Raw genomic sequence first — 26879 nt, forward strand, 5'->3', positions numbered from 1 at the left:
CTATTGATCGACAACAGGTTCCGTTTCGGCCACTTCGGTCTCAACCTCCTCAACCAGAGCAGGTGGAAGAGTTTCTTCCCTGGTGTCGGGAAGAGGGGGTGGAAGTTGGTTTCGCTCGGCTTCGGCTCTCCTATGCACAGCCATCCTCTCGGCGTTTTTCCGTCTGGCCAATTGAGTGAGCGACTCACCAGCTATGTTGTTAGAATAAGAGCCGGGTAGGTCCCCTAAGTCACTAAAAATATTCTCGAAGGACACGTCCGCTCGGTCGAAAGTGGATAGAGGATTGAGGCCGACTTCCTTAAAAGCAAAATTTAGTGTCGCGTCAACCTCCTCTAGTACGTCGGATCTGTCCAAAGATGGCTGATTCGACTCCTCTTCGACTCCTTCGGCAACTTGTTCAGCCGCTGGCTCTGATTCTAATTCCTCAAAACCGATCTACCTAAGATTCTTGAAACTCAGAAAAGCAAGTGTCGTAAGGTGCTGTTCGCCCCTTGGAATCGGGATATGTTCCGCCGCCAAAAAAGTGGTGCAAGTTAGCTCGTATCGCAGAAGAATGTGGGCCGCCCTCCCTTGTTTTTGGAGATTCGGACAGCCAACAAACTGGAGTACCGTTCTGATCTGTGCAAGTACGGCGTCGTCGGTCGGAACTAGAACTTTCTTCAAGTTGTTTCCTGCACAATTAAAATGGTAAATACATGGAATTTGAATAGAAAATATTTAATAAAAAATTGTGGGAGGTTAAACGGCCACCTGGTTCGCCCCTTCACCTAGGCACTGGATCTTGGCGATCTTCGCCCTTGCCGAATTCCCAGTTTCCATGAACCACAACCATAACATCGTCAACCCGCTTGCCAGAGCTGGCAAGCATAGTGACCAAGTGATGGTCGATGTCCTTGCCCCTGAGAAAGTAGCGCCCCTGTCGTCCAGAGGATTTGGCCAAGGCATAATAATGTCGAATGGCAGGGACTCCAAGGTTAAGCCTAAGGCTCCGGTTTAGTTCTATAATACCCATTATTATTTAGAAAAATTTTACATTTAGCTAAGAAGGGATTAAACCCAAATAACAAAGGACAGCCCTTAAAAGTGGATGAAGGGAGAAACGGACTCCGCCCTGCGCGATTGACAGGAGAGGAAAGACGATTGTACTCTCATCAATCCTCTCTGTGTCAATCACATTTGTAGACACTCCATTTTTGAACGTCCTCAAGACTTGAACGTCATCATTTGAACACTCGATGATCATCCATGCTCGTGTTCGTTTTGAGCTCTCGAAGGTCTCGGCTGCGCGTCTTGCCTTAGGATCTCTCAACTTGTCTGTTTTGTGCTTGGTTGTGGACCAAGGATTTCTGGTTTTGCTTCTGAGGGAAGAGGGTGGCTTGTTAGCCATCCCCTCAACCCACCGGCCAAGGCATGATGCCATCAACCTTGTTTTCTTGCCATCGGCCAAAAGTGGTGACCGATCGGCACTTTGTTTGGTCGATCGGCACTTTGTTTGGTCGATCGGCACTTTGTTTGGTCGATCAGCCATATTTTTGAGCCGAGACCTTTCCATCTGCTTTTTGCAGATATTTTCTACCAGCTGTGACAGCTGGTGGGCACAATTCCCATCCTCCATACACGTGTATGGAGGGATTTGCACCTTGTTCTAGCTTCTCCAAGAAGCTTTGGAATTGAATTCCTATAAGAAGGGAGCTCCTCCTCCCTTCTCAAAGATTCAGAAAATTGAGATATATAAAATATATATCTATCTCTGTATTTCTTCCTCTCTCTCTATATTTGTGTGTGTTTGTGCCTAAAAGGGTGTTTTGTCTTCACTTTTGCACTACAACACCTAGTAATACACCATCCTTTGGTTATTGAGATCCTTAGGAGTCGGTTTTGATGTTCTTGGGTTGGTTTGAACTCAGAAAACCTGCTGGAGGTGTGTTCTTGAAGAGGTTCTACAAGGGTGAGCTCTTAACCTTTTAAACCCCCATTTTTGCTTAAGCTTTTGGACATACTTGCATGCTGTTTTAAGCTTAGCTTTCTAATACAAAAAGTTCTGATTTTTCATGCTTGAGATGATTGTTTAAGGTCACTTTTTGGTTGGGGGTTGTCTACCCCCTCTTAGGCCTTGTTTGGCCTTGTTTTGAGCCATCCCTTTTGGCCTTTGTTCTTGCTCTTGCATGACCTTTCTACCACTGAAATCTAGAGGATTTTTAGTGGTGGAAAGGTGGTTTTGGAGTCTTGTATAGGAGAGGGACACCTCCCTCTCCTTGTGTCTCATTTGCTTGTATTTATGGCTCATAATGGTAGCATGTTTGCTTAGCTTGTTGTGGCTCCATTTCAGTAAGTATTTGGTGTTATTTTTCCATGATATACCTCTGTTTTAAGTTGGTTTGATAGCCTCTTACATGCATCATGCACTTGTCTTGCAATCCTCTCATTTGCCTTAACATGCATCATGCATTTGGAACATCATGCTTGCATATTTTGGCTCAACATAAAGGAACTTTTAGTCATGTTTAAGCTATGTTTGGTGTTGTTTTAGTCATGCATGCATTGTTTTGTGTAGCCTTGGTTCAATCTAGCTTGTTGGCTTTGAGTGTCCAAGTCACTAGCATGCGTTGCTTAGACTATTTTCATGATTTGGCATCATTTCATATGTGATTTCAGTCCATATAGACTGGTCATACACTTGTACTTGTCACTCCTTTAATGCTTTGAAGATTTGGTGTTTTATGCCTGATGAATGGATCATTATGCATGTCATCATACTTGGGTCTTTGGGATGCCATCTAAGTGGATTTTTGGGCTTATTTTGACATGCCATAACTCTAATTTTCATTGGTTAAGTCATGCCATGTTTGGTCTTAATAGGTGTAGTATAACACCCCTTGTTAGCCTTGCACGCCTCATGCCTTTTGGACTTTTGTTCTAGCTTGTTTTGGCCTTGGTCCATGCATGTTTTAGACCCGCTTTGATATGCTTTAGGACTGTTTTGGTTTTCTTGGGCCATTGGCTTCATGTTTTGCATAGCCTAGTGTAAGTCCCTTTGCTATCTTCAAGTTTTGAGCCTCTTGCATGCTATACTTGTGTTGTTTGTGTGATTTGGCATCATTCCTAGCATGATTTCAGAGCTTGTAGTGCTGTCACACTTGCATGCTTTTCACTCTTTAAATGCTTTTAAGAATTGGTGTCTTCATGCCTTAATTCTTGGGCCAATTGACATACATGTTTGTATGTGCATTTCATACCATCGTTTCATCACTTTGGCCACTATTTTTGGTATGGCTGAGGTCCATCCATTTTCAGTATAAGTCCATAGATCATGCGGCTTGTGTGTTGTTGCATGCTTGTTGTTGGTATTGTTGTTGCATGCCTATTACATTGTATGTTTGCATGTTTAGGTTGCATTGCATTTTGCATGCTTGGCACATTACATGTTTGTATGTTTAGGTTGCATTGCATTGTGCATGATTGTTACATTAGCTTGTTTACATGCTTAGGTTGCATTACACGGTTTGCATGCCATTATCATTGCGTCTAACATGCTTGCATTGCATTGTGTTTGGTTTGGGATGTCAAACCAAACACAAGGAACGAGGGACGTTTCGTACTTGAAGTGACGAAACGTGCCTCAACCCTCGGTCACCGACACTCTTGATCCAACATGATAGAGTGTGAGGCATTCGTGAGTTGTTGTGCATTCATTCCATATTAATTTGTGCAATTCCTCTTTGGCCATCATGCATCGAAATGCGTGATTGATGGCCCGAGGGTCGAACACTACACTCATTTGAGTTCCAAACATGATAAGGGGTGTAGTTGCACATATTTTCTTGCAAATGTATTGCCATGCCCTTGTTTGTCCTCTGTTGCAGCAAAAGGAGTATTCTGCAGGAAGAGATGGACGGTCGGCTATCTTCAGTGCTAATCGGCTAAAAATTTTTGGCCGATATCATTAATTGTGGTCGATGACCATTGTTCCCTGGCCGATGGCCTCATATTTTGGCCGATGGCCTCTCACAGTGACCATGAGGTGGTTCAGAAGCATCACAGAACTTTCACAGTTTTTAGAGGAACACAAGTGTGCAAACAGAGGCAACATAAGGCATGGCAACGGATTTCCGAGCGAAGCCGATCGAGCATGCATCATTCAATCATTCTGAGGCGGAGCTGTGGCAGCCTCTTTAATTTCATACTTAGTCTGTTTTGTAACTTAATTAATTTGTTTAATTAGTTAAGAGTTTTGTAATAATTAATTAGCTAGGGTAGTTGATTAATTAGTTGGCTTGTATTATTCATTTGGACCCTCCGTCGAGAGGGTGAATTTTGTAATAAGTGTGCGTGAGTGTGTGAATGTCTTCCAACCCCACGTCTTTCTCCCTTTTACTTACCTGCTTTCAGTGGTTAGTTTTAGGGCATATTTCAATTAGCATCCTTATGCTATGCATGTCTGCATTCATTCATTTGTCTTGCATGCACCGAGCTCAGCACATCATACTAACTGCATCGTATTTTAATTCCTACTTGAATACATGTTATCAAGTGTTGCATTTCATATGCCATTTTAGAATAGCTGAGCCTATTTCTAGTTGCATTTTGCATGTGTTGCATTAGCCATCTTAACATAGTTAAGATCATGCATTGATTACTAACTAGCTATTGTTTTAGCTCGGAGTACTAGGTAAGCTTTTATGCTTTAGCATCTTGCATGCGTGTAAGTGTTGCCATGACAGCATGCCTATCATGAGGCTATTTGCTTAAATGATATAACTGCCTGAATGCCTGTGGGTGAAGGTTGGATTACTTGAATTGGAACAATTCATTGAAATACTAGTTTTAAGCCCACTTGAGAGTGGCAAATCCACGTCTTAGCCTACTTGCGAGTAACACCTTCAAACCATTTTCAAACAAACATGAGATGTTTTGTTCCAACTTAGGCGATCTAGTCTATACTTGTATGATGTGCGCATCACGTAGTAAGCTAGCTAATAAACCGGAATAGGAACACATGTGTTTTCAAAAACAAAATATCATGTTAGTAAAGGCCGATCTTTGATCAGGCGAGCGGGGGTGCTCATTGCATGGCCTTCCCCTCTCGTACCCAAGTTCCCAGTCCGAGGCAACTTTGGTGATGACGGACACGTGGCCTCAGGCAACAAGTCAGGGTTTCCTAAATTTCCCCAAAAATAAAACATTTAGGTGGCGACTCTATATCTGGAAAAGCAGTCCATGTTTGGCACTTCTTTATAAAAATCAGTTTTCCAAAACGATTTGCCGAACTTAGACTCTTTGGTGATTTATCGGTCTTGCATTTCACTTTGCAAGATTAGATTCAGAACCGTGACATTTGAGTCCGAACTGTAGTAGCTGATGAACAAAATGGATTTCACGCCATTTCACGCGCGGAGCCGTGGCGTTCGGGCACGTCTACAACGTTCTCTACCAAAAGTGACAGATAAATGTTGTCAGGGATAGAAAAGTGGCGACAGAAACCAGAGACTCGCTCCGTAGAAAGAAGGGCTCTCAAATTTTTACCATCATAGCATGAAAAACAGACACTCTACACAGCAAGCAAACAAAGAAAAAGGAGTCGAGGTCGAAGAAAGAGAAACTTACAAAAAATGAGAAAGATAATGAAGAGCAGAAAAAAGTTACAGAATGCGAGAAGCGAGGAAGTTGAACTGACAGGCAACGAGAAATCTTGAGCATTCAAGAAAGAACATACAAACGAAAAGACAACGCGGTTTCAAATCATATTAAATGAATGAAATGTACGAAGGGGCGGGAAACTGTAATGATGCTTAAAAGTAGTAGGCGCCCTGACGCTTGCGTTGGAGTAAGGGATACCGCCGTATTTTCTGACTCTCTAGGTCCAAGGACCAAACATGCCGACTAACTAACGTTAATAGGATGTTTGGGAGGCAATTGTGGGGGCCGAATAAGTTCTATTACGCACCTAGGCCAAATAGATTGAAGAGAGAAACCAAGTTGTGAATTACACAGCTCCATCCCGGAGGGATAAAGGCCGAATAACCAAATCAGCCGAATAGTCAGCTATAGACCTGGCCGAGTACGAATAGTTAGCCGAATAAGGGATTATTCATTGGAAGAAAAGTGGGCCCAACCGTCAACATCAAGGATGACTATAAGTAAGGAGAGTGTCAGCTAACACGAGGTATGTGAGAACAAGTAAGTATAACTTAAGATATAAGCAACGAAGAGAGTAGATACTGACTTATCCGTCGAAGTCCTAATTCTGGCACCCCCGACCGGAGTGTTCATTCTTTTTCAGGTGACTAGCTGAGGATCACGAGCGCCCTCCAGGATCCAAAGAGTATTTTCGAACCACTTCTTCACAGACTTAATCGGTTAAAGAATTAATTGGTAAACTAAAATGTGTAAACAAGAATTGAGCAAAGTAAAACATGAACAAGATAAGCATTTGTGTTGCATTGCATGTGTTTGGATCGGACGTTAATCCAAACACTAGGAATGTGGGACATTTCATACTCAAAGTGATGAAACGTGTCAAATTTCTTGGTCGCCATCACTCTTGATCATGCATTATAGGGTGGCGGCCATTTGAGTTTATTTGTGCATTCATCGACTTTGTACAAGCTTGGTCTTTGGCCATCATGCATGAAAATGCTTGATTGGTGGCTTGAGAGCCAAGTGCCACACTCTTTTGAGCTTGAGAAATGATAAGGGGAGTGGCAGTACACACATTCCTTGAGAAATACATTGTTGTGCCTCTATTGTTCTCTACTGCAGCAAAACCAGAAGTCTGGGGAAGCTGGCGGCCGACCCACCACTTGCAGCAGCCAACCGGCCACTTATACTAGCCGACCAGCCAGTTAAGGTGACTGGTAGCCACTTTTTGTGGCCGACTGGCCACCAGTCCATTTTTGTGCAGAAATGATCCTGTTTTGGAGCAAAAACAGTGTGGAGGTTGGTTCAATGTTCAGAAACCAAGGCGAGTGCAAGCAAAGGCAATTGACGGCAAAGCAATGGATTTCCGAGCGGACACCAACCGAGCATGCATATTTCCTTCACCCGCGAGGCCACTCTATCGTTTTAATAGTTAGTTGTAGCTAATTATTTTATTCAAGTGTTGTAATATTTTAATTAGTCTGTGTAACTAATTATTCAATTTCAATTGTGTTGTAATAATTAGCTTAGTTTAGCTTAGCATAGCTTAGCTTATTCATTCGGACCTTCCTTCGCGAGGGCATAATGTTGTAATAAGTGTATGCATGTATGTGAATGTCTTCCAACCCCACGTCTTTCTCCCTTTTACTTAACTGCTTTCGATAGTTAGTTTAGGGTCATGTTTCGATTAGCATACCTTATGCTTGCATATTTGCATCATTCATTTGTCTTCCATGCACCGGGCTCGACGCATTATTTAAACTGCATCACAATTTCAATACATTTATTTGAATATGTGTTTAAAAGCATGTTATCAAAAGTGTTGCAAATGCCATCTTAGGTAGCCGAGCCTATTACATAGCATATTGCATGTGTTGCATTAGACATTTAACATAGCTAGGATCATGCATTGTTTCTAACTAGCTTTTGTTTTGGCTCGGAGTACACTGCAACTGTAACACTTTAGCATACTTGCATAAGTGTGAGTGTTGTCATGATAGCATGCTTGCCATGAGGCTATGTGTTTATATGATTAACTGCATGAATGCCTGTGGGTGAAGGCTTTATTGCCCGAATTGGGACAATTCGATGATTGTGTGTTTTAAGCCCACTTTGCGAAGTGGCAAATCATGTTTTTAAGCCCACTTGAGGGTGGCAAATCCGCGCTTTAGCCCACTTGAGAGTGGTACTTTCAAACCATTTTCGAAAACAAACATGAGTTGTTTTGTTCCAATTCTCGCGATTTAGTCTACTCGGAGAGTTAGTCTACTCGACAAGACACAAAAAGAACGACTTGCCGTACGATTATAAACTCGAAGAATATATACGTTGAAGGCAAAAAAGCAGGGCTATTCAAATTTTTGGCATGACAGCTGTAATAGAAAAACGGGGCTAATGGGGGCACGCCACCTGTCCTTGGGATAACGTCGTATCAGACATGCCGAATTAGTGGAATGGCGTGCTGAGCAATTGACCAGACTTGTTGGGATTGAACGAGTTGTGAGACCAAACAAACTTCCTTAGTTCGACAGAGTTGAACGTTTTTAGCTCGGCTAGAGGAGAGTAATCCCAATCATGCGGCGCAGATGGAATTAAGGGGCAATTGAGAGGGTAATTTCTAAGCAAATTGGGCCGAGCTAGGAAAGTCTTCTTTGGAAGTTGGGCCGCGCAATGGGCTGAGATAAAGGCTGGTGTAGCTCAGTCTTAGGCCAAGAAGACATCTCATATTACGAATTTGGGGCGAACTATGGGCCGAGGGGTTTGGGCTTCGCAAGTTGGACCTCGTCCTTGTTAGTTCAGTCGGAGACTGTTGCAGTTAGCTCGGTCTAAACAGACAAAATCGAGGTATCAGTGGGGGGAGAATCGAGCTAAAGGATAGCTCTACAGGGCGTCATCTCAAAGTCAAGACTGACAGTGGTGCTTAAAGTATCACTGAGCCGAAATAACCTGGTTGACCGCAATGTCAGCCGAGGTAAAGATGTCAGCCAAGGTAAATGAGGCAACATCAATGGCGAGGGTCGAGCTATGTATAGCTCGGCAGGGTGGCATTCGATAGATTGGCTTTCGATCACATAGTCCGAATGGCAGGGGACCGAGATAAGGCAGTTCAGTCAGAAATGTATAACCGAGGTAAAGGGTTCAGCCGTCTCACTTGGCTTGTAGTGATGAGACTCCTAGTAGGACTCTGCTAAGGAGAGTTAGAGTCCTACTAGGATTGTGCAAACCATCTCACTTGGTTGGTAGTGAGTAAGAGTATGACTCCTAGAAGGACTCTGCTAAGGAAAGTAGAGTCCTACTACGATTGTGCAAAACCATCTCACTTGGTTGGTAGTGAGTAGGGTGTGTGATTCCTAGGAGGACTCTCATAGGGAGAGTTGGAATCCTACTAGGATTGTGTCAAAGTAGAGTCTATAAAAGCTCATGACCAGACCTATGGACAGGTATCCCAATTCTTACTCTAGAATACACAGAGCTTATTATCTATTGTCTAGTTGCTGACTTAGGCATCGAAGGGGTTTCCGGCACACACCCGCCAGTTAGCTCACGTTTGTGTTTTCAGGTGGCAAAGCAACGTTGTTTAGAGAAGTGCAAACTTGATCAACATGATCATACAAGAAGAATTATTTCGTGCTCGTACAGACATAAAAACTTTGTGTATTTGAGAGTAAGAATTATGAAACTTGTACATAGGTTTTGCTATAAGCTTTTATAAATTTTGCCTAGCACAATCCTAGTAGGACTCTAACTCTCCTTAGCAGAGTCCTCCTAAGAATAAAATTCCCAAGGATAATGTCTATCCTGATAACACCCTATTCCCTACCAACCAAGTGAGATGGTTGTAACTCTCACCTCGGCTGATACCACACTTAACCGAGCTTACACAGCTTGGTGTTGCTTCAAGCAGCACCGTGGTAGTCCTAACTGTGAGATGGTGTCCTGCAGAGTTACCCTTAGCTCGGTCCTCCTTCCTACTAACACCTTAGTCCTCTATGGGGTTTAGCCTGGGATAGCTAGGTTAGGCCCCTGGCAGCCCATCTCTGACTGACTTGATGCCCAGATGATCCATGATCGTGCTATCCAAACACTTACTTCGGCCCGTAGTTCGGCCCAATGTCTAAGATATTAACTTAGCTCGGCCCACACTATTCACATAAATTACCCTTTCAATTGCCCCTTATTCAACCCAACCGAGCTAAAGCGCGTCCGTCAGTAGGTAGCTCAGTCTTCGAGAACCGCGCCGATTGTACAGTCTGTTATCCTAAGTAACTGACATCGTGTCCTTACTGGGACACGTGGCATGTGCCCATTGCCCCTCCACACTGTAATAGCCATCTCACACTTACGAAAAAAATTGAAAAGGCCCACCATTTTACCTCCATTATAAACACAGCCTCTTAATTTTGAACAGTCACCGTTTATTGTTCATCTTCAAACCCAAAAAATCCTTGCGACCAATACTTGGAATACACATGTCATTTTATGATTAGTCCAAAATATATTTAATAATTGCCAAAAATATATTACTAAAATAAGTGTCATTTCCTTAAATTTTATAATGACTACATAAAGCTGACTTATTTGAGAAAACCGTGCAATATATAAGGAAATTTTATGATGTTTACGTTAATTTAAGGAAATTTTAGTAATAGGTAGTGTTATGTTATTATATGGTTGAAGCAAATATTTTAACATTACATAATATTAACGGCAGCATAATAAAAAAAAAATTAAAGTGTAAGTTATACCAATAGTCTTTATATTTTGGAGTATTTTGGGAAGATGGTAAAAAGTGACCTTTTGACTTTTAACAAAGTTTTTAGTTTTTTTAGACAACTGATTTGGATAATTGATAAAAGTTGTTGTTGCTTTTGCTTTTTTGATAAATACTTGTTTATGATGTCAAATCACAATAAAATGACCAAATTACCCCATTCAATTTAAAATATTTACAATTTCACCCATGTAGCACATTTTGACCCATGAGAGTTGTAATTTCACCAGTACTTCCCAAATGTCTTTAAATACAAAAAATTCAACTTTTGACTTTTGCTACAAACACACAAACGTTGCTAAAAGCCAAATACCCAACAGAGGCCTTTATATCTTTTGTCATTTTGGTTCGTACACTTTTAATTAACTCAATTTTTGTCTAATTGATAATGCCGTTAGTATTTTTGACAAAAAATTGATCACTAAATTAGTTGAAATTTACTCACTAAGTTAAAAAAAACTTATAAGTTTGACCATAAAATCATGACACAAGCTACTTATTGTTCTTTCTCATCTCTTCCTCAAACCCTCCTCTTTTTGTTTTTGTTTTTTTTTTTTAATTATTTATATATTGTTTGGTTTTGGTCATACAAAGATATATATATATATATATATATATAAACAATTGATTTTATTTGACATACCAGAACAATGCAAGTAAATTTTATATTATTACTAGCGGTGGGTTCAAACACTGCAATTGTTTTGGACGGTTTGATTAATGAGGAAGATGTTGAATTTGAAAATAGTTTAGTAGATGTTAATTTTATTTTTTGTCTCCTCTACTACCTTCTCATGAACAGTGAGCACTTAAACATGAAACAACCTAAAACATCATAATATGATTATTTTTTTTAATAATTTCACTATCATAACCTATTTAATATTTGTTTCATCCACTACCTTCTCATGAACGATGGGTGAGAGAAATTTTGTTAGATTCAAATCAAGAAAAATCATGAAAATATATAAAGAAAATAAATATTTTTGCAATTGATCTACTCATTTGTAAGAATTTCAGCTTTCAATATTAAAAACACTTAAAGTCCCCATTATTATTACTCTTTGTTTAATTTTTTAATTTAACTAAAAAAATAGGGAAAAAAATTCTAACTACTCCCTTACGCAACAATAAAATTATCAAAATTGTTCATTAAAAAACTATTTCTCATATCATTAAAAATCGTTAATTCACTTAATAATTTATATTTACAAAAAAATTAATTATTAATATTATAAAAAAAATAGTTATTAATATTGCATACAAATCAGAAAACAAATTTCACTACAAAAAATTTGACTTTTTGCGACGGCATCGAAATGCCGTCTCAAAAGCTTTTTTGCGACAGCAAATGACTTTTAGCGACGGCAAGTGAGAGGTCGCAACAAAGGGTGTTGCTAAAAGGTTTTAGTGACGGTACAATGTCGTCGCCTTTTTTTTGCGACAGCAAAGTTGCCTTTTTGCGATGGAATTATGCCGTCGCCATTAATACGAAAAAATATGGGATTTTTTAAGACGGCACTGTGTTGCTGTCGCTAAAGGTGTTATTTGCAACAGTAAAAATGCCGTCGCGAAAGTATTTTTATTGCGACAAGATACCTGCCGTCGCTAAAAAATATTTGAGACAGCACGATATGCCATCGCTAAAAGATTATTTGCGACAGCAATGTGGTGTCGTCTCAACAAAAAAAAAAATCCTGCAATAAAATTATTAAAAATATGAAAATTACTTGTATTAAATGAAAAATAACCGAAAAACAGAACAATAATTACATAATAATATAAAAATCCCAGTATAAAAATAACAATTCATCCAAAATAAAAATATTCTTGCATTTATTACAACACATTAGCAAAATTATCTCACTACATAATACATGTACAACGTTTAAATACATAATATTGTTCACAATTCAAAATAACGTAAATCAAATGTTGTTCACAATTCAAAATAACGTAAATCAAAAACAAAAGTTTTCGTCATCATTCTTCCGTGGGTAACAAAAACAAAAGTTAATCGCAATCTTCACACGCCTGCATTCCACAATAAGCAAATTGCTACTCGGGAAATATCTAAAAACAAAAAATAAAAATAATTAATGACAATATAATTATGTGTTAATATTTTAATTACAAAAAAACATAAAAAATTAACTATTAAATAATTACAAAGATAATTAAGTAAATAATTTTGGCTAGACGAAAATCCGGCTCTAACTCCCAAACCGGGAACCCGATTGGAGTCCCGTCTTCTCTCACAAGTCTCTCGTGCCTAGGCGGTCGTGTGTGCCAAGTTTCATGCTAAACCGACACCGTTTGGTGATTTTGGGGCGTCAGCACCTCCAATTCAAGTTTCTTAAGGAACTAGTTTGCCTAGAATGAAATTCGACTCTAACTCCCAAACCGGGAACCCGATTGGAGTCCCTTCTTCTCCCACAAATCTCTTGTCCTAGGCGGTCATGTGTGCCAAGTTTCGAGCTAAACCGACGCCGTTTGGTGATTTTGGGGCGTCAACACCTCGAATGAATCAACCATTATAGGAAAAAGGGAAACCAAAACACAAGAACAAAAGGAGCCAAATTATGCAAAAATGGATTGGGGTGGATCACATTCTGGAGATGTAGAAGGGAACCATGAAATAAGGAAAAGAAAAATTAATGTGGCACGCTTATTGGAGCAAACACACTGAGCATCTTCCAAAGTACTTGTCAGTATATCCAAAAAGTATTCATTAGGGACCCCTCCATAGCTAAGAACTGCAATCAAGTTCCTTGACAGATAATTTTTCTTAGGTTTATTGCTGGAAGATGAAAAATGGAACTTAGGAGTGTCAATTTTAACAATAGAATCCAAACCTAAGATAATTTACTTGGATGTCCTATCTCTATCACGATAAATTATTATCATCCTAAAGTATTATTACGATACCAATTATGGGATTTGGAACCCCAATCTTGAAGTAAAAATTAGATAGATTTCCTGGTCTAACTCAAGTATAATGACAATTTGAAGCTAAAGATCATTTATCAATGTAAGATAAGGAAAGACAACTAATTATATCAAGTGCCACTATTACATGACATAGTGATTGTATATGACCACAGTACAAAGTCAATTTTCAAAAAAAATACATACCTAATTCCAACTATCTCCAATGAGTTAAAAGTTTGCACATTTGAGAGTCTTGAATCTGCCTCAACCTTTATCATTGAAGACCTAACCTGAATTGTTTTTTCTGGAAGCTACAAATATTTAAGAGGAAATTTGTCAACTTAAAAACTTTAAATAAATAAATAAATAAATAGAGGCAAAAACTTAAACCTGTAATTCAAAAGTGAGAATATTGTCAATAGCAACAATACAGTGATTAACAAAATGTTTACAACAAACTCTTCCTTTTTGGAACATAAGGAAACTAATTGATTTTTCCATAACCTGTTATTTTCAGCTCACCTCTCCTCCACCATCAACAACTCTATTGCCACTAAAGCACACTGTCAGATAAATGGTTGGATTTCTATTTCTCAAAGAGAAAATTATCACAAAAGAAAATAAAGAGATACACAAAAGGTGCAAGGGTGACAAGAAGTTCACAAAACCATAATCATTAAACGGAAAATACAAATCATTTCTGCATTGGCATCAGGCACTTAACCAAGGACTTGGCAACTACTTTCATGAAGTGAACATATGCATAGTTATGTAAAACACAGAGAAAAGAATGGTGGTGTTGTGGAGGGAGGGGGATATAGAACAATTAAAGATTGGTTTGCATAAACTAGAGTGCTCCTAAAGGCATAGACAATAAAGATTGGAAACTTTAACAGTGGATAGTCAAAAGTCCAAAACAATTTCAGCAAACTAGTCCTAATTGACAAGTTCCCTTTTGTTAGAAGTCCAGTCATAAATTTCTCAAATGGCACCAAACAACCCACAAGGAACATATATTATCTACTATAGGAACCTAATCAAAGTACAATAAAGCGTGAAGTCATGGACACTGTCAGTGTTCCCAACATTCTAAAGTCTACAATTGTTCTCATTAAAAAGGGGATGTTGCACGGCAAATGCATAGGACACCATTCTATATTTCAATAGAAATTGACAATGTAGTAGCTTCACTCCTAGATGCGAGAAGCACATCAAAGCTATAGCCATTCGAGTAAAAATGCACAAGTCATAACTCACAAGCACATGTGCACATACATCATCATAGATATATGATTCGACATAGAATGATAGTAAGCTTTGAAGTTCTTTTCATTCTCAAACAAGCTTTACATGGTCTTCACAAACACACACACAAACGTAAAGGACACTATAAGCACTTATGGTGTATCTATGATCTATCATCATCAACCTAACACCACTATCATCCTTCTCTAAGAAAGCATATGAAATAGACTACACAGAAAAGTAACACATATCAATGAACAAACAGAGCAAAAACCAAGATATATATATATATATAGATATAGATATAGATTCAGAGAGATTCAAATAGATATCAATAAACAAACAACTCAAAAACCAAGGTCTGATTCAACTATCAAACAGAAAACACAACATATATGTAGAGAGAGACAAAGACAGGGACAGAGATGGAGATGACGGAAGGAGCAGATCTGAGGGAAGGGGGTGGTGCGAAACCCTAACCCTAGGTAGATCGCGGCACAGCGCGCGCACATACACAGCTCTGCAATTGCAACAATGGCGATGACCACCATTCCTCTCTATTTCGCCTCTCCAATTCCAAAAAAAAACAACTTTGCAAAGATACACACCTTTTATTCACTTTCTTCTTGCACCTCCATCTCTAAACGCTCGCCTCTCATCTCTTCTCTTCATCACTCGCCGGCAGTAGTCGTGGCTACAACCGCTATTACATTCATGGAAAATGAGTGGCAAACGGCCATGGCTTCGATCTCCACAGATTGGAGCCTGGATACCCTCTTAGTCAGATCTTCTCGTATTCAGTGGAGCCGTAAGAATTAGGGATTTTTGGTTTTTGAGATTGGGGATTTTGGTTCAAGAGATGGGGAGAGGGGGAAGCCGAGCGGGAATGGAAAAGGGGGGGTGGAAAATCGAGCGGGAATATTTTTTTTGTTTTTTGGCTTCCGTCACAAATGAATATTTAAACAACAAAATGGCTCTTTTTTTAAAAAAAAAAATTATTTTTTGTTAAAATAAATTATTTTTTATAGTTAATGAATTTTTTTTTATTCTTTATTTTTTTTAGTTATTAAGGTTGAAAATTTATTTGTTTCATTTTTATTTTAATGAATAAAAAATTATTCTTATACTTCTACTGTAAGGGTAATATTTTAATAAAAAATATTTTCCATTGAAATATTTTTTTTAGTTATTAGGATTAATGGCCTGCATGTAGAGATTGACATTCTTAGGATGAATTGATCAATGAACCCTTACTGCAAAGGATCTAGAAATATAATAAAATGAATCAAACAGAGGTGAATCGATGATGAGCACTTACCGCAAAGGATTGATCGATGATATCGTTGAGAGAGATACAAGGAGGAAGAGAGAGAAAGAGAAATACAGGAAGGATCGATCGATGATATCACTCAACGCCGTCGTCTGCCTTCCTTACAGTCGCGAGAGAGAGAGCGAGAGATAGGGATTTTTGTGGTTCAAAAATTAAGGATTTGAGATATGGGTATTTTTAGTTGAGGGGGAAAAATGAGCGCCAATCAGATTTTGAGTTTTTTTTTTTTTTTTTGCAACATCAAGTATAACCACCACAAATGAAAATTTAAGGTAGCGTTTGGTAACGTTTACGTATTTTGTTTATGCTTACAAAAATTTTATAAATTGGTTTTTGTTTATTTTTAGAAAAACATAAATTACAAACGCGTTTGGTTTGAACAAAATGTTTTAAAAATTTTAAAAACATAAACTAAAAAACATGTTTGTCTAGGCCTGAAATATTTATATTTTTTTATTATTATTATTTATGACGATGGGATCATACACATTATAATTGGAAAAAAAAATTAATTGAAAAAAAATAATTGGAAAAAAATAATTGAAAAAAAAATATTTGAAAAGAGATGAAAGAGATAAAGAAAAGAGATAGAGAAGAGAGATGAGTGAAAGAGAGAGAGAGAAGAGAAATGAGCGAGAGACACAGAGAAAAAGAGACAGAGAGAAAGAGAGACCCATTTCATTTTTTTATTTTTTCCACTTTCAACAACAATGGGCTCAGAGAAAGAGATAAGTGTAATTGAGAGAAATAAACGATGGAGAGAGAAGAGAGATGAGTAAGAGAGAGAGAGAGAGAGAGAAAGAAAAAAAGAGAGAGATAAACAAGATGAGCGAGAGATAGACAGAGAGAGAGAGTGTGTGTGTGTGAGAGAAAGACAACAAAAGGAGATGAATAAGAGATATAGAGAGAGGGAGAGGGAGAAGAAAGATAAGCAAGAGAGATAGAGAGAGCCAGAGAGAAGAGTGATGAATGACAGAGAGAGAGGGAAAAAAAAGAGAAAGAAGATAAGCAAGAGATAGACACACACACACAGAGAGAGAAAGACAACAAAAAGAAATGAACAAGAGATGGGGAGAGAGACATAGAAAGAGAGAGAGAGAGAGAGAAAGAAAACAAAAAGAAATGAACAAGAGATAAAGAGAGAGACATAAAGAGAGAGAGAGAGAGAAGAAAGATGAACAAGAGAGATAAAGAGCGGAGAGAGATAAGAGAGCCAGAGAGAAGAGTGATGAGTGAGAGAAAGGGAAAAAATTTGGGAAAAGATAGAAGGAAAAAGACAAAGAAAGACATAGAGAGAAGAGAGATGAGCGAGAGAAGAGAGATGAGCGAGAGATGAGAGATGGGCGAGAGAGATAGAGAGAAGAGAGATGAACGAAAGAAACAGAGAGAGAAAACAGATAGATAAGTGAAAGACACACACAGAAAGAGAAAGAGAGACAGATAGACAGACAAACAGACAGACAGACAGACAGAGAAGAGTGATGAGTGAGAGAGAGAAAGAGAAGAGAGAGAGGAAGATAAAAAAATTGGTGAAAATAGATAAACAAAGAGAGAGAGAGAGCGAAAAGAGATAAATGAGAGAGAGACAGAGAGAGATGAGCAAGAGAGCGAGAGAGATAAAGAGAAGATAGATGAGAGAGATAGAGAGAAGAGAGATGAGAGATGGGCGAGAGACACAGAGAGAAAGACAGACAGACAGGTAGAGAAGAGTGATGAGTGAGAGAGAGAAAAAGAAGAGAGAGAAAGACAGAGACACAGAGAGAAAGAGACAGACAGACGGAGAAAAGTGATGAGTGGGAGAGAGAAAGAGAAGAGAGACAAAGATAGAGACACAGAGATCAAGAGAGAGACAGATAGACAGAGAAGAGTGATGAGTGAGAGAGAGAAAGAGAAGAGAGACAAAGACACATAGAAAAAGAGAGAGAGACAGACACACAGAGTAGAGTGATGAGTGAGAGAGAAAGAGAAGAGAGACAGAGACAGAGACAGAGAGATAAGAAGATGAAAAAATGTGTGAAAAGAGAAATGTTCAAAAGAGTAAGACGACGTCGTTTTTTTTTTTTTTTTTTTTTTTTGGGTGACAGAAAAATACCATTCCATTTATTTAAACCATTTTGTGACTATATATATATGAAGCCGTCTCAAAGCCACAACTTTTTTTTTTGTAACGGTACCTATTACAGTCGCAAAAAACTCTTTTTTTTTTTTTTTTTTGCGGCATCAGCTGGTGTCGTCATAAAAACTCTATTTTTTTGCGACAGCAATCTCTCCCGTCACAAATACTCTATTTTTTTTTTGCGACAACAATTTCTACCGTCGCAAGTACCCTCCTTTTTTGCGACAACATTTTATGCCGTCACAAATACTCTATTTTTTGCGATGGCAAGTTGTGCTGTCTCAAAAAGTCACATTTTTTGGCGACGGCAAGTTGTGCTATCGCAAAAAGTCATTTTTTGCGACGACAAATGTGACATCGCAAAAAGTTCCGTCTTTTAAATCCCCTTTTGTTGTAGTGTTTTAAATTAAAATATTAAGATGTATAAAATATATAAAACATTAAGTATGTGTAAAATATATAAAAATGCTTCATTTAAATATTAAGTTGTATAAAGTGATAGTTTAAAAAAAGTTTCGTATTACAATATTGAACCACGTGAAATAAAATTTTAAAATTTCTACAAAAATAACAACAATGATTCATTCCTCTTTTCCCCCACCCCCTTTGACCCCCTCTCTTTCATTGGTTACATTTTCTTTTTCTTTTTCTTTTTTTTCATGCTCCTCCAATCACCACTCACCACGTGACAAAGGGAGTGAAGGGGTGACCCCAAAAGGGGGTCCCAATTCCAAAAATAATTGTTTAAAAGAAGTTTCATATTCCAATTTTAAAACGACAAGAAATTAAACTTTTAATACTAGCAAATGATCACATCACTATGACATAATGGAAGTTGCGTATAAATCAATCTAAAAAAATAGAAAGATTTATATTATTTTTTTATTTTTTTAATGGAGAGGACATAATTTATAAATTAAAAAAAAAAGAAAGAAAATACAATAGTGTTAAGATTTATAAGAGAAATTCAAACACCTTCAAATATCAAACACTTTAAAATAACCAAACATTTTGAAAAATCATAATAATATTATTACAATATTAATTGGTTGTTTTATTTCTTCACCTTAAATAATAATAATATTACAATATTAGTTCGGTGTTTTATTTGTTCATCTTTTAATTACAAAATGGTTTCTACATACATATACATAACAAAAGTGAAACAAATTGGTGAATTACATATTTAGTAATGAGTCTAATCATGTGATATAAATTACAATTATTTTATATAATTGTTTCAATCTAGTTGCCGAATTTTAATACTTAAACATAAATATAAATGTCCCGTCATATGTAAGAATTCATACATTATTTTCTTGAATTGATAAAAAAAAAATCACATATAAACGACACAGAATATGGTTATAAAAAAAATATTTATTATATACATATATATTGTCTAATAATATTAATTTCTTCCACAATTATTTTATTTAACTAAACACTACCTAAAAGTGTAAAAATATATCAACGATCAAATATTCAAAGATTCAAATACTTTTGAGTTTGTATACTTTTAAACATAAACATTAAACATTAACAAAAAAAAAAAAAAACAAAACAAAACAAAACGGCTAAAAAGGTAAAACTATTACAAAACCTAAAAACCCAAAAAATAATAATAATAATAATAAAAATAATAATAATAATCACATAAAGAAATATAAGAAAAATTACCAAGTGCAAAGCACGTGCATCACCACTCTTATATATATAAGACTGAGAAAATGAAATTGGATGATATTAGCATAACTTTAATCTATCTTTTAGTTGTATTGTATTGTATCAAGATTAGATTCATAGTCATTGAGTTGCGCAAATCCACAACTCTAGCCTAATACCAAAGTAACTTGAGGACTATAGTAGCCTAAAAGAATCGGTAGAGCCTCCTCAACAATCAATTTTTCTACATTTTCTTTTGTTGGGATTTGTTTAGAGCTTTTGACAATGTATTAATCAGTTGACATCAGTCTTTTTGGCACAAGAATTCCAAGAGTGTCCATGTCAATTTTTCAATGTAGGTGGCCATCATTTTCTTTGCACATATTGATCTTCATTTATTTAATTTATTTTTTTTAGCAGCTACACTAAATTTAGTCCGTTATCGATTGTTGTGAAGTGTTGCGAGTTCTCCACCTCTCTAAGTTTTTATTTTTCTCGTTTCAGTCCCACAATAGGTAGTTTTGTATTATTTGTTATGAATTGATAAATTTTGAAATTGCAATGTAGATATTGATTCTTATACATTTTTTCAAATCTTGTGCATATTTGAGCAAGCTAAAAGCAAATTTTATTGAACACAACGTTCTCTCTTTGTTATGAAGTAAAATGAACCAAACTATTTGAGTTGGCGTTAATATTTTGTTTTACATCTACTCATTATATAAACGTGTTAATATTCAACATATTTTCGAGTTCATTATGTTTCTAAACTAAATTTGAACAACACACTGTACTTGGTACGTTAATTTTTCATGCACTTAAAAAGCCAAGCTACCTAAGCTCTGTTTGTCATCAGGTCAATTTAAAACTCTTTTGGAATTGGTTTGAATGATAAACATATCTATCTTAAACACAAACATTTTAAAGAAAAAAAAAATTCAAATGATAAATTAGAAGCCCAAAAACATCTCAGAATATATAAATAGATGTTTTATTACTTTAAATATGAAAAAACCACTAAACTGATATAGGATAATCTGGCTACTTATCCATGATGATAACAATATATACTATAATATTAACAGTTCATAACATCATAGTCAAGCTACTGAAGTAAACAGGTCACTTTAGGGTTATTGGATGTGTTAGATGTTCCGTGAGCATTAATGCAAGTGGATTGAATAATTGTTCCCGGCTTCATATCTGGCGCTGGCATTATGTTGATCTGATTCAATGCAATGTCGGTACAAGGTACCTTTGAATTGCATTTGAGTTGGATTGCATCTACTGTATTAGTTGTTCCACGAAATCCAGTAAATGAGACACTGCTGATTCCTAATGTCGATGTCTGTCATCAAAGTTTTGTTAAACAAATATCAATTTCATCATTTGTAAATTAAAAAAAAAATGATAAACAATAATAACAAATTTACATAACCATATAAGGTATCGATAATAATGTATATGCTAATCCAATGTATATACTCTTACTTGATTTTTGCAAGTGTCATGTGGGCAGTAATATTGGTCGATCAATATAGGGTTGCCCGTTTCAATAAGTATAATTTCAGCGAAAGTAATTATCTTAGCATATCCGGACCCGCCCTAAGAGACACACAAAAAATAAACATATGAATTTGAGAAAAGGAATAGTGAACAAAATATATGATTAAGGCAAATAAAGTCAAATTAAATTAATTTCTTAACTCGGTTTGAGTTTCTTACTTGCCATGTCTTGATCCTTGCCCCATTTTGAGTTCCATTGAAGGTACAGTTGTTCACATGTAGTTCTTCCACTGTAGTTCTACTTCCATTGATTCCCAAGCTTCCAATGCTACAAACGAAAGAAAAGAAATATATATTTTTTCAAAAAACAACTCATTGGAACTTAATTATGAAATTTTATGCATAATTTTCTCGTAAAATTATGTAGTGGAGGCAATTTTGTAATTAAAGTTCATTTTAATGAGAATTTTGACCTTATTCCATGACCTGGACCGCAATTTACGCCAGTAATATTGATAAATTTGCAACCATCAGTCATAGCAATGCAGTCATCACCTACAATTATTGCAATTTTTTTTGACAAAATTCATATAAGTAAATATGTAGTAATCAACAAACATCAAATGAAAAACTGCTAAAAAGACCAAATAAAAAGTTTTAGAAAAATAAAATACCAGTTCCAATGTAAGAATCGTGAATCTGAATACGAGTGGAATTGTTGATGTCAATGCCATCGGTGTTAGGGCTAGTTTTAGGTGCAGTTATATGAATGCTTGAGATGGTGGCAACTTCGCAGTTGGTAATCGAAATGTGGTTATCAGCGCTATCGACATGCGTCAATCCACTTAGCTGAAGGTTGTTACATCGATTGAACGTCAAAGCCTGGCAATAAAAATTGTAAACATCATTAATTTAACAACAATATGTGCTTCTAATACATGATTATAGCAATTTAATCTGATTTTTCAAGATACCCACCATGTAGTATTTTCTTAAACTCAAAGAGAATTTTTAAACTTGTTTCAAAAATAAAAAATAAAAATTGGGTTTAGGATCAAAGACATAGATTTATTATTTTATTAAAAAAAATTAACTTTTTATTTTTATTTTTTATATGCATGCTTTGATGAGTATGAGCCAATAAAGAATATAAATTGCCAAAGAGTAAAAATAGAGATTTTTACTTACAGCAGGCCTCTTCTTGCAATCTGTTTCCTGTAGATGAAAATTGAGAACATATGTAAGAGATTTTTCAAATGAGTAATGACGTACAAACAAAAATTCTATATAAAAATTTATACAACAATGATATGGTAAAATTAAACGTGAGATAATTATTGAAATATCAAGTATAATCCAAACAATTTTGAATGTTTTAGAACAAAGGAACAAGGATTTGAGACATATAGATAATCTCGTGCCATGCATGAGTTTAATTAGGATTAGATGAAATTAATAAGTAACATTGTATTTGGATTGAGGGTTTGGTGGGAAAAGAAAAGATTCAAAGAGAATGAGATATTTTTTATCACCCCTTGTTTGTATAATTAATAAGGTGAGTAATTACAAGAAAGAAAAAAAAAATGGTGATAAAAACAAATAACTCCAAACATAAATCTTATTTTTCACCAAAAGTTATAAGATTTATTGAAAAACTAAAATAACTCGTTACAAAAAAAAAAAAAAAAAAAAAAAAAATTATGATACCTAAACTAACACTCTAAACATAGGGGAAATTAAATTTAAAAAAAAAAAAAAAAAACACAGACACATGTATCCTCCTCTTTTAATCCTTGTCCATCCAAATAAAAAGTGAGAAATTGCAATAATACTTTTTTAAAAAAAAATTCTAACCAAGATGAGAAACTCCAATTATTATTATTATTATTTTATCTCACATCCAAACAGAACCCACCTTTGGACAGGAATCCCACCAAGATTTTCCAGTACCATCAATTTTTCCAGTTCCACTAACAATAAGCCCATCAACCTTTGAGAAAACAAGCCAAGTATGAGAGTTAATATCACCAAAATTCATCATGTCTGGTGCTTTAATGTCACCCCAAACCTGTATTTCATCAATGAAAAAAAGAAAAAGAAAAAGAAAATTGCATTACAATCACAGTAGAATTGTTGGGTGTTTTAAAGTCATCAAAAGAAAAGAATATTAATGCAAAAATAAATCACACAAACACAATAAATGTGGGACTTACATGCAGTGTGTCTCTGGGGGTGTTTAGTGGTGCTTTTTTTAGCTAACTTATGGCTTCTGGCTTTTAAAAAGTTATTTTGGACTGTTTGGTTAAATTTATTTCAAACAGTTTCTGATTCTAACAATTTATTTTAAGTCAAAAAAGCTGATTCTGAGAAGCTGCTCACCCCTTGCTTCTGATTATCAACTTCTGCTATGGACATGTTAATTTACGGTTATACTCTTAAATTTTTTTATTTTTTATTTTTTTTAAAAATAGAAAAAGACCCAAATGGACTATAAAATATTATTATTATTTTTTATGAGAAATGTAGACAAATAGTGAATAATAAAAAATAAAAATTAATTGAAAAAGTTACTTCACAGCTTATTTAACAAACATTACTCAGCAACTTTTATCTATAATCCAATAGTTATACCAAACAGATTAACAGCTTCAGATTAAAGTCATAATCTATAATCTGTTAAGTTATAATCTGTTTGACAGTTACACCAAACAGCACCTCTGTTTGGTTACTATTAAAAAAGCTTCTTTTTTTTCTGTCTATTCAAACCAAAAGGGAAAAAAAATTGCATGTCTGGACAAGAGATCGTTACTGAAAAAACATGCTAATTTAGATGACAAGATTATAAAAAATAAAATAAAATAAAAATAAAAGAGTTGCTTTTTTAACAAGACACATTACCTTTGGCAAATGCTTAACGGTTATTTTTTTTTTTTTTTTAGTTTTAGTGAAAATTTGTAAGTTATTATTATTATTATTATTTAAATTTCAAGTACTTTTAATTTTGAAAGCTCTAAAAAGGGTATTTTAAACACCAAAGTCACAATTCCATACCCCAGCCCAGCTTTTCAATAACAAAATGTAACGTTACCAATAACTTTATCTTAAAAAATTATTAAAAAAAGGAAAAAGAAAAAAACTATTAAAAACGTAATTGTTAAACCAGCCATGTGTCTCATCCTATGAGTTTCTGTACTACTGATTGAAATTAAGGAAAAAAATATCAAAAAAATTGCAATATAAAGTATACACACATATATAAATGTATTAAACATAAATAAAATGAAAATCATGAGTTTTAATAAATAAATACCTGGACATTGATGGAAGAGGAAAAGCATGGACCTTCAAATTGGACCGGTTGCTTCACCAAGAATGTCTTGTTTCCAGGTATGATCATACTAGGACCGTTCGATGTTGATCCACAAGTTGCACTCCATGCCTTCAAAAATGCCTTTTGTTTTTGGAAAATTAAAATAATTAAGACGTTACTAATCCATAACATAGGATAAAAAATAAAAAATATTTGAAAACCAACACCCCCGAAGCCAACTCTATGACCCAGGAGAGTTCTACGTGGATGGAATTATTTTTTCCAAACTAGATCATTTAAATCACTTAGAGTAGGCATGTGGAACGTTAAAACATACTAGTTGTATTTTATAAAACACACAATTCAAAACAGTTTTTTAAAATTTTGTCACATAATTTTGATTTTCAAAAATATTACTTGAACGAATAACTATATCATCATAACTGCTAATCAGTTTTTATAACCAATTAATATTTTTCATTTTGATTTTCAAAAATATTACTTGAATGCATAAACATATCATCATAACTGCTAATCAGTTTTTATAACTAATTAATATTTTTCATTCAGCGAACAATTCAAAAATTCACATATAAAATTGCACGTGTATAATATGTATACCACCAAATCCATATGAACAGCAATGATTTAGAGCTCTAAATAAGGAGCACTAAATCCACCACTAGTGAGGTGGAAATTGAAAAAAGAAAAAAAAAAAAACAAGGCATAACATACACTGTGGCAATGGGTGGGACTCACTACCACATCATTAATGGTGGCTCTAATTAGAGCTCCCAAGCATTTTTGTCCATATGAAACCACCATCATCAGTCATGGTCATAAATAAAAGTTTTTTTTTTCTGATCAAAATAAAAAATTAATAATAATAAAACACTTACAAAGTGAGTCCATCTCATCTATTGTATAAGCATTCTAAATTTGATTCTATGACATGATTACAAAAAAAAATTAAAAATTAAAAATTCCTAATAAAATAGGACGCTAAACATTGTGTGGACATACCTATCAGAGTATTGTTAAGGTCATATGTAATTATGCGGACATTTGGGGGTGAGTTATAAAATGTCAAAAAGTCTCTTTATTTATTTATTTTTTTATTTTGATGATCTAGGAACTTCCAAGGCTGAGTCCATTTATGATCCGACCCTACAAACCAAGTCAGGGGAAGATGTCGAGAAACCCACTCTTCACCCCGCAATTTCAGTCAAGGACTATAACAAAGTTGGTATAAGTTTCGAACTCAGAACCTTAGGTCACGCAAGCCGTTATCTTACTAAGTCATCCAATCCTTACGGTTAAAGTCACTTATTCTTTTATCATCAGTTAAAAAAAGTCAAATAATACATCAAAAAAATTCTCTCACAAAAAATGGTTTTTTGAACGACTTCCCAAACCTCTTTTTAAAGCTTTTTAAAAAGTTGAAAATTTTAAAAATTACTAAAAATAACCAATGCCATATAGATTAAATTTGTGCCATTATTTTACATATTGACTTCATGATATATTTATATATTTTATAAAAAAATTCTCACGAAGTAGAGTGCGGTTCCTCTGCATGGCATCACCATGCAAACTAATGTAAGGGCATGCATGAATGAAAGAGAGTACCTGGGAATCATCAGCACTTCCATCTCCGATAGCTCCAAAATTTAACACATTTATTAAACTTGTTGTTCTAGTTAATTTGAAGTCCATCCAGTCATATGTGTATCCTAGCATAGCTACAATGCCCATGATAACAAAAATAGCACAACGAAAACCCTACATGTATGTAATACAACATAATAATTTAAATCAACAACACATTAAAGTATATAAAATTTTAAAAAGAAATTACTAAAAGCACATATTCAAAACACGTAACAATTTATAGAAAAATATGTAAAACAGACATTTTGGTGAATCATTCGTTCTGAGCGAGGGAGAGACAAGAGAGGAATATCCATGTTGATTTGAAGAAAAAATAGAGAGAGAAAGAGAGTGAAGTATTGTATTGGACGATGAATGAATTCAAAGTATTTGTGTTGTAAATTGTGTAAAGATATGTGCCATAATGCAAGTATATATAAGCTTGGAAGTGGAAGAATAAAATGGAAATAATAATGTAATTGTTCCTACTTTCCAAAATCATGTTTAAACAGAATCTAGAGTGTGCAACGGACTAATCTTACACATGTGCATTTTAAACAGAATCTAGAGTGTGTAACGTACTAATCTTACACGTGCATTTAATGCTATGATATTTAGAAAATTGTCAATGTTAATAATAATGTTAAAAAAAATAAGAAATTGCTTTTTCATGATTACCGAACCCTCTTCGAAGGGTAAATATCATGCTCAATGGTAT

The 26879-nt window shown here is 35.4% G+C and overlaps 1 protein-coding gene across 1 annotated transcript; it reads right to left on the minus strand.

Moving 5' to 3' along the window:
• LOC114290685 (putative polygalacturonase At3g15720) lies at positions 1 to 26266 on the minus strand. Its single transcript, XM_082872545.1, has 14 exons — positions 26141 to 26266; positions 24512 to 24652; positions 23117 to 23269; positions 22390 to 22416; positions 21876 to 22083; positions 21675 to 21756; positions 21421 to 21529; positions 21187 to 21300; positions 20951 to 21043; positions 14717 to 14812; positions 13544 to 13650; positions 13114 to 13208; positions 610 to 671; positions 1 to 435 (listed from the first exon to the last, which is right to left on the minus strand). The coding sequence occupies exons 1-14, from the start codon at positions 26264 to 26266 to the stop codon at positions 1 to 3; spliced, it is 1848 nt and encodes a 615-aa protein (XP_082728671.1).
• Positions 26267 to 26879: the final 613 nt, after the last annotated feature.

The sequence above is a fragment of the Camellia sinensis genome, chromosome 5 (genome assembly GCF_055761805.1).
Source record: "Camellia sinensis isolate YWXY chromosome 5, ASM5576180v1, whole genome shotgun sequence".
NCBI classification, from domain to species: Eukaryota; Viridiplantae; Streptophyta; class Magnoliopsida; order Ericales; family Theaceae; genus Camellia; species Camellia sinensis.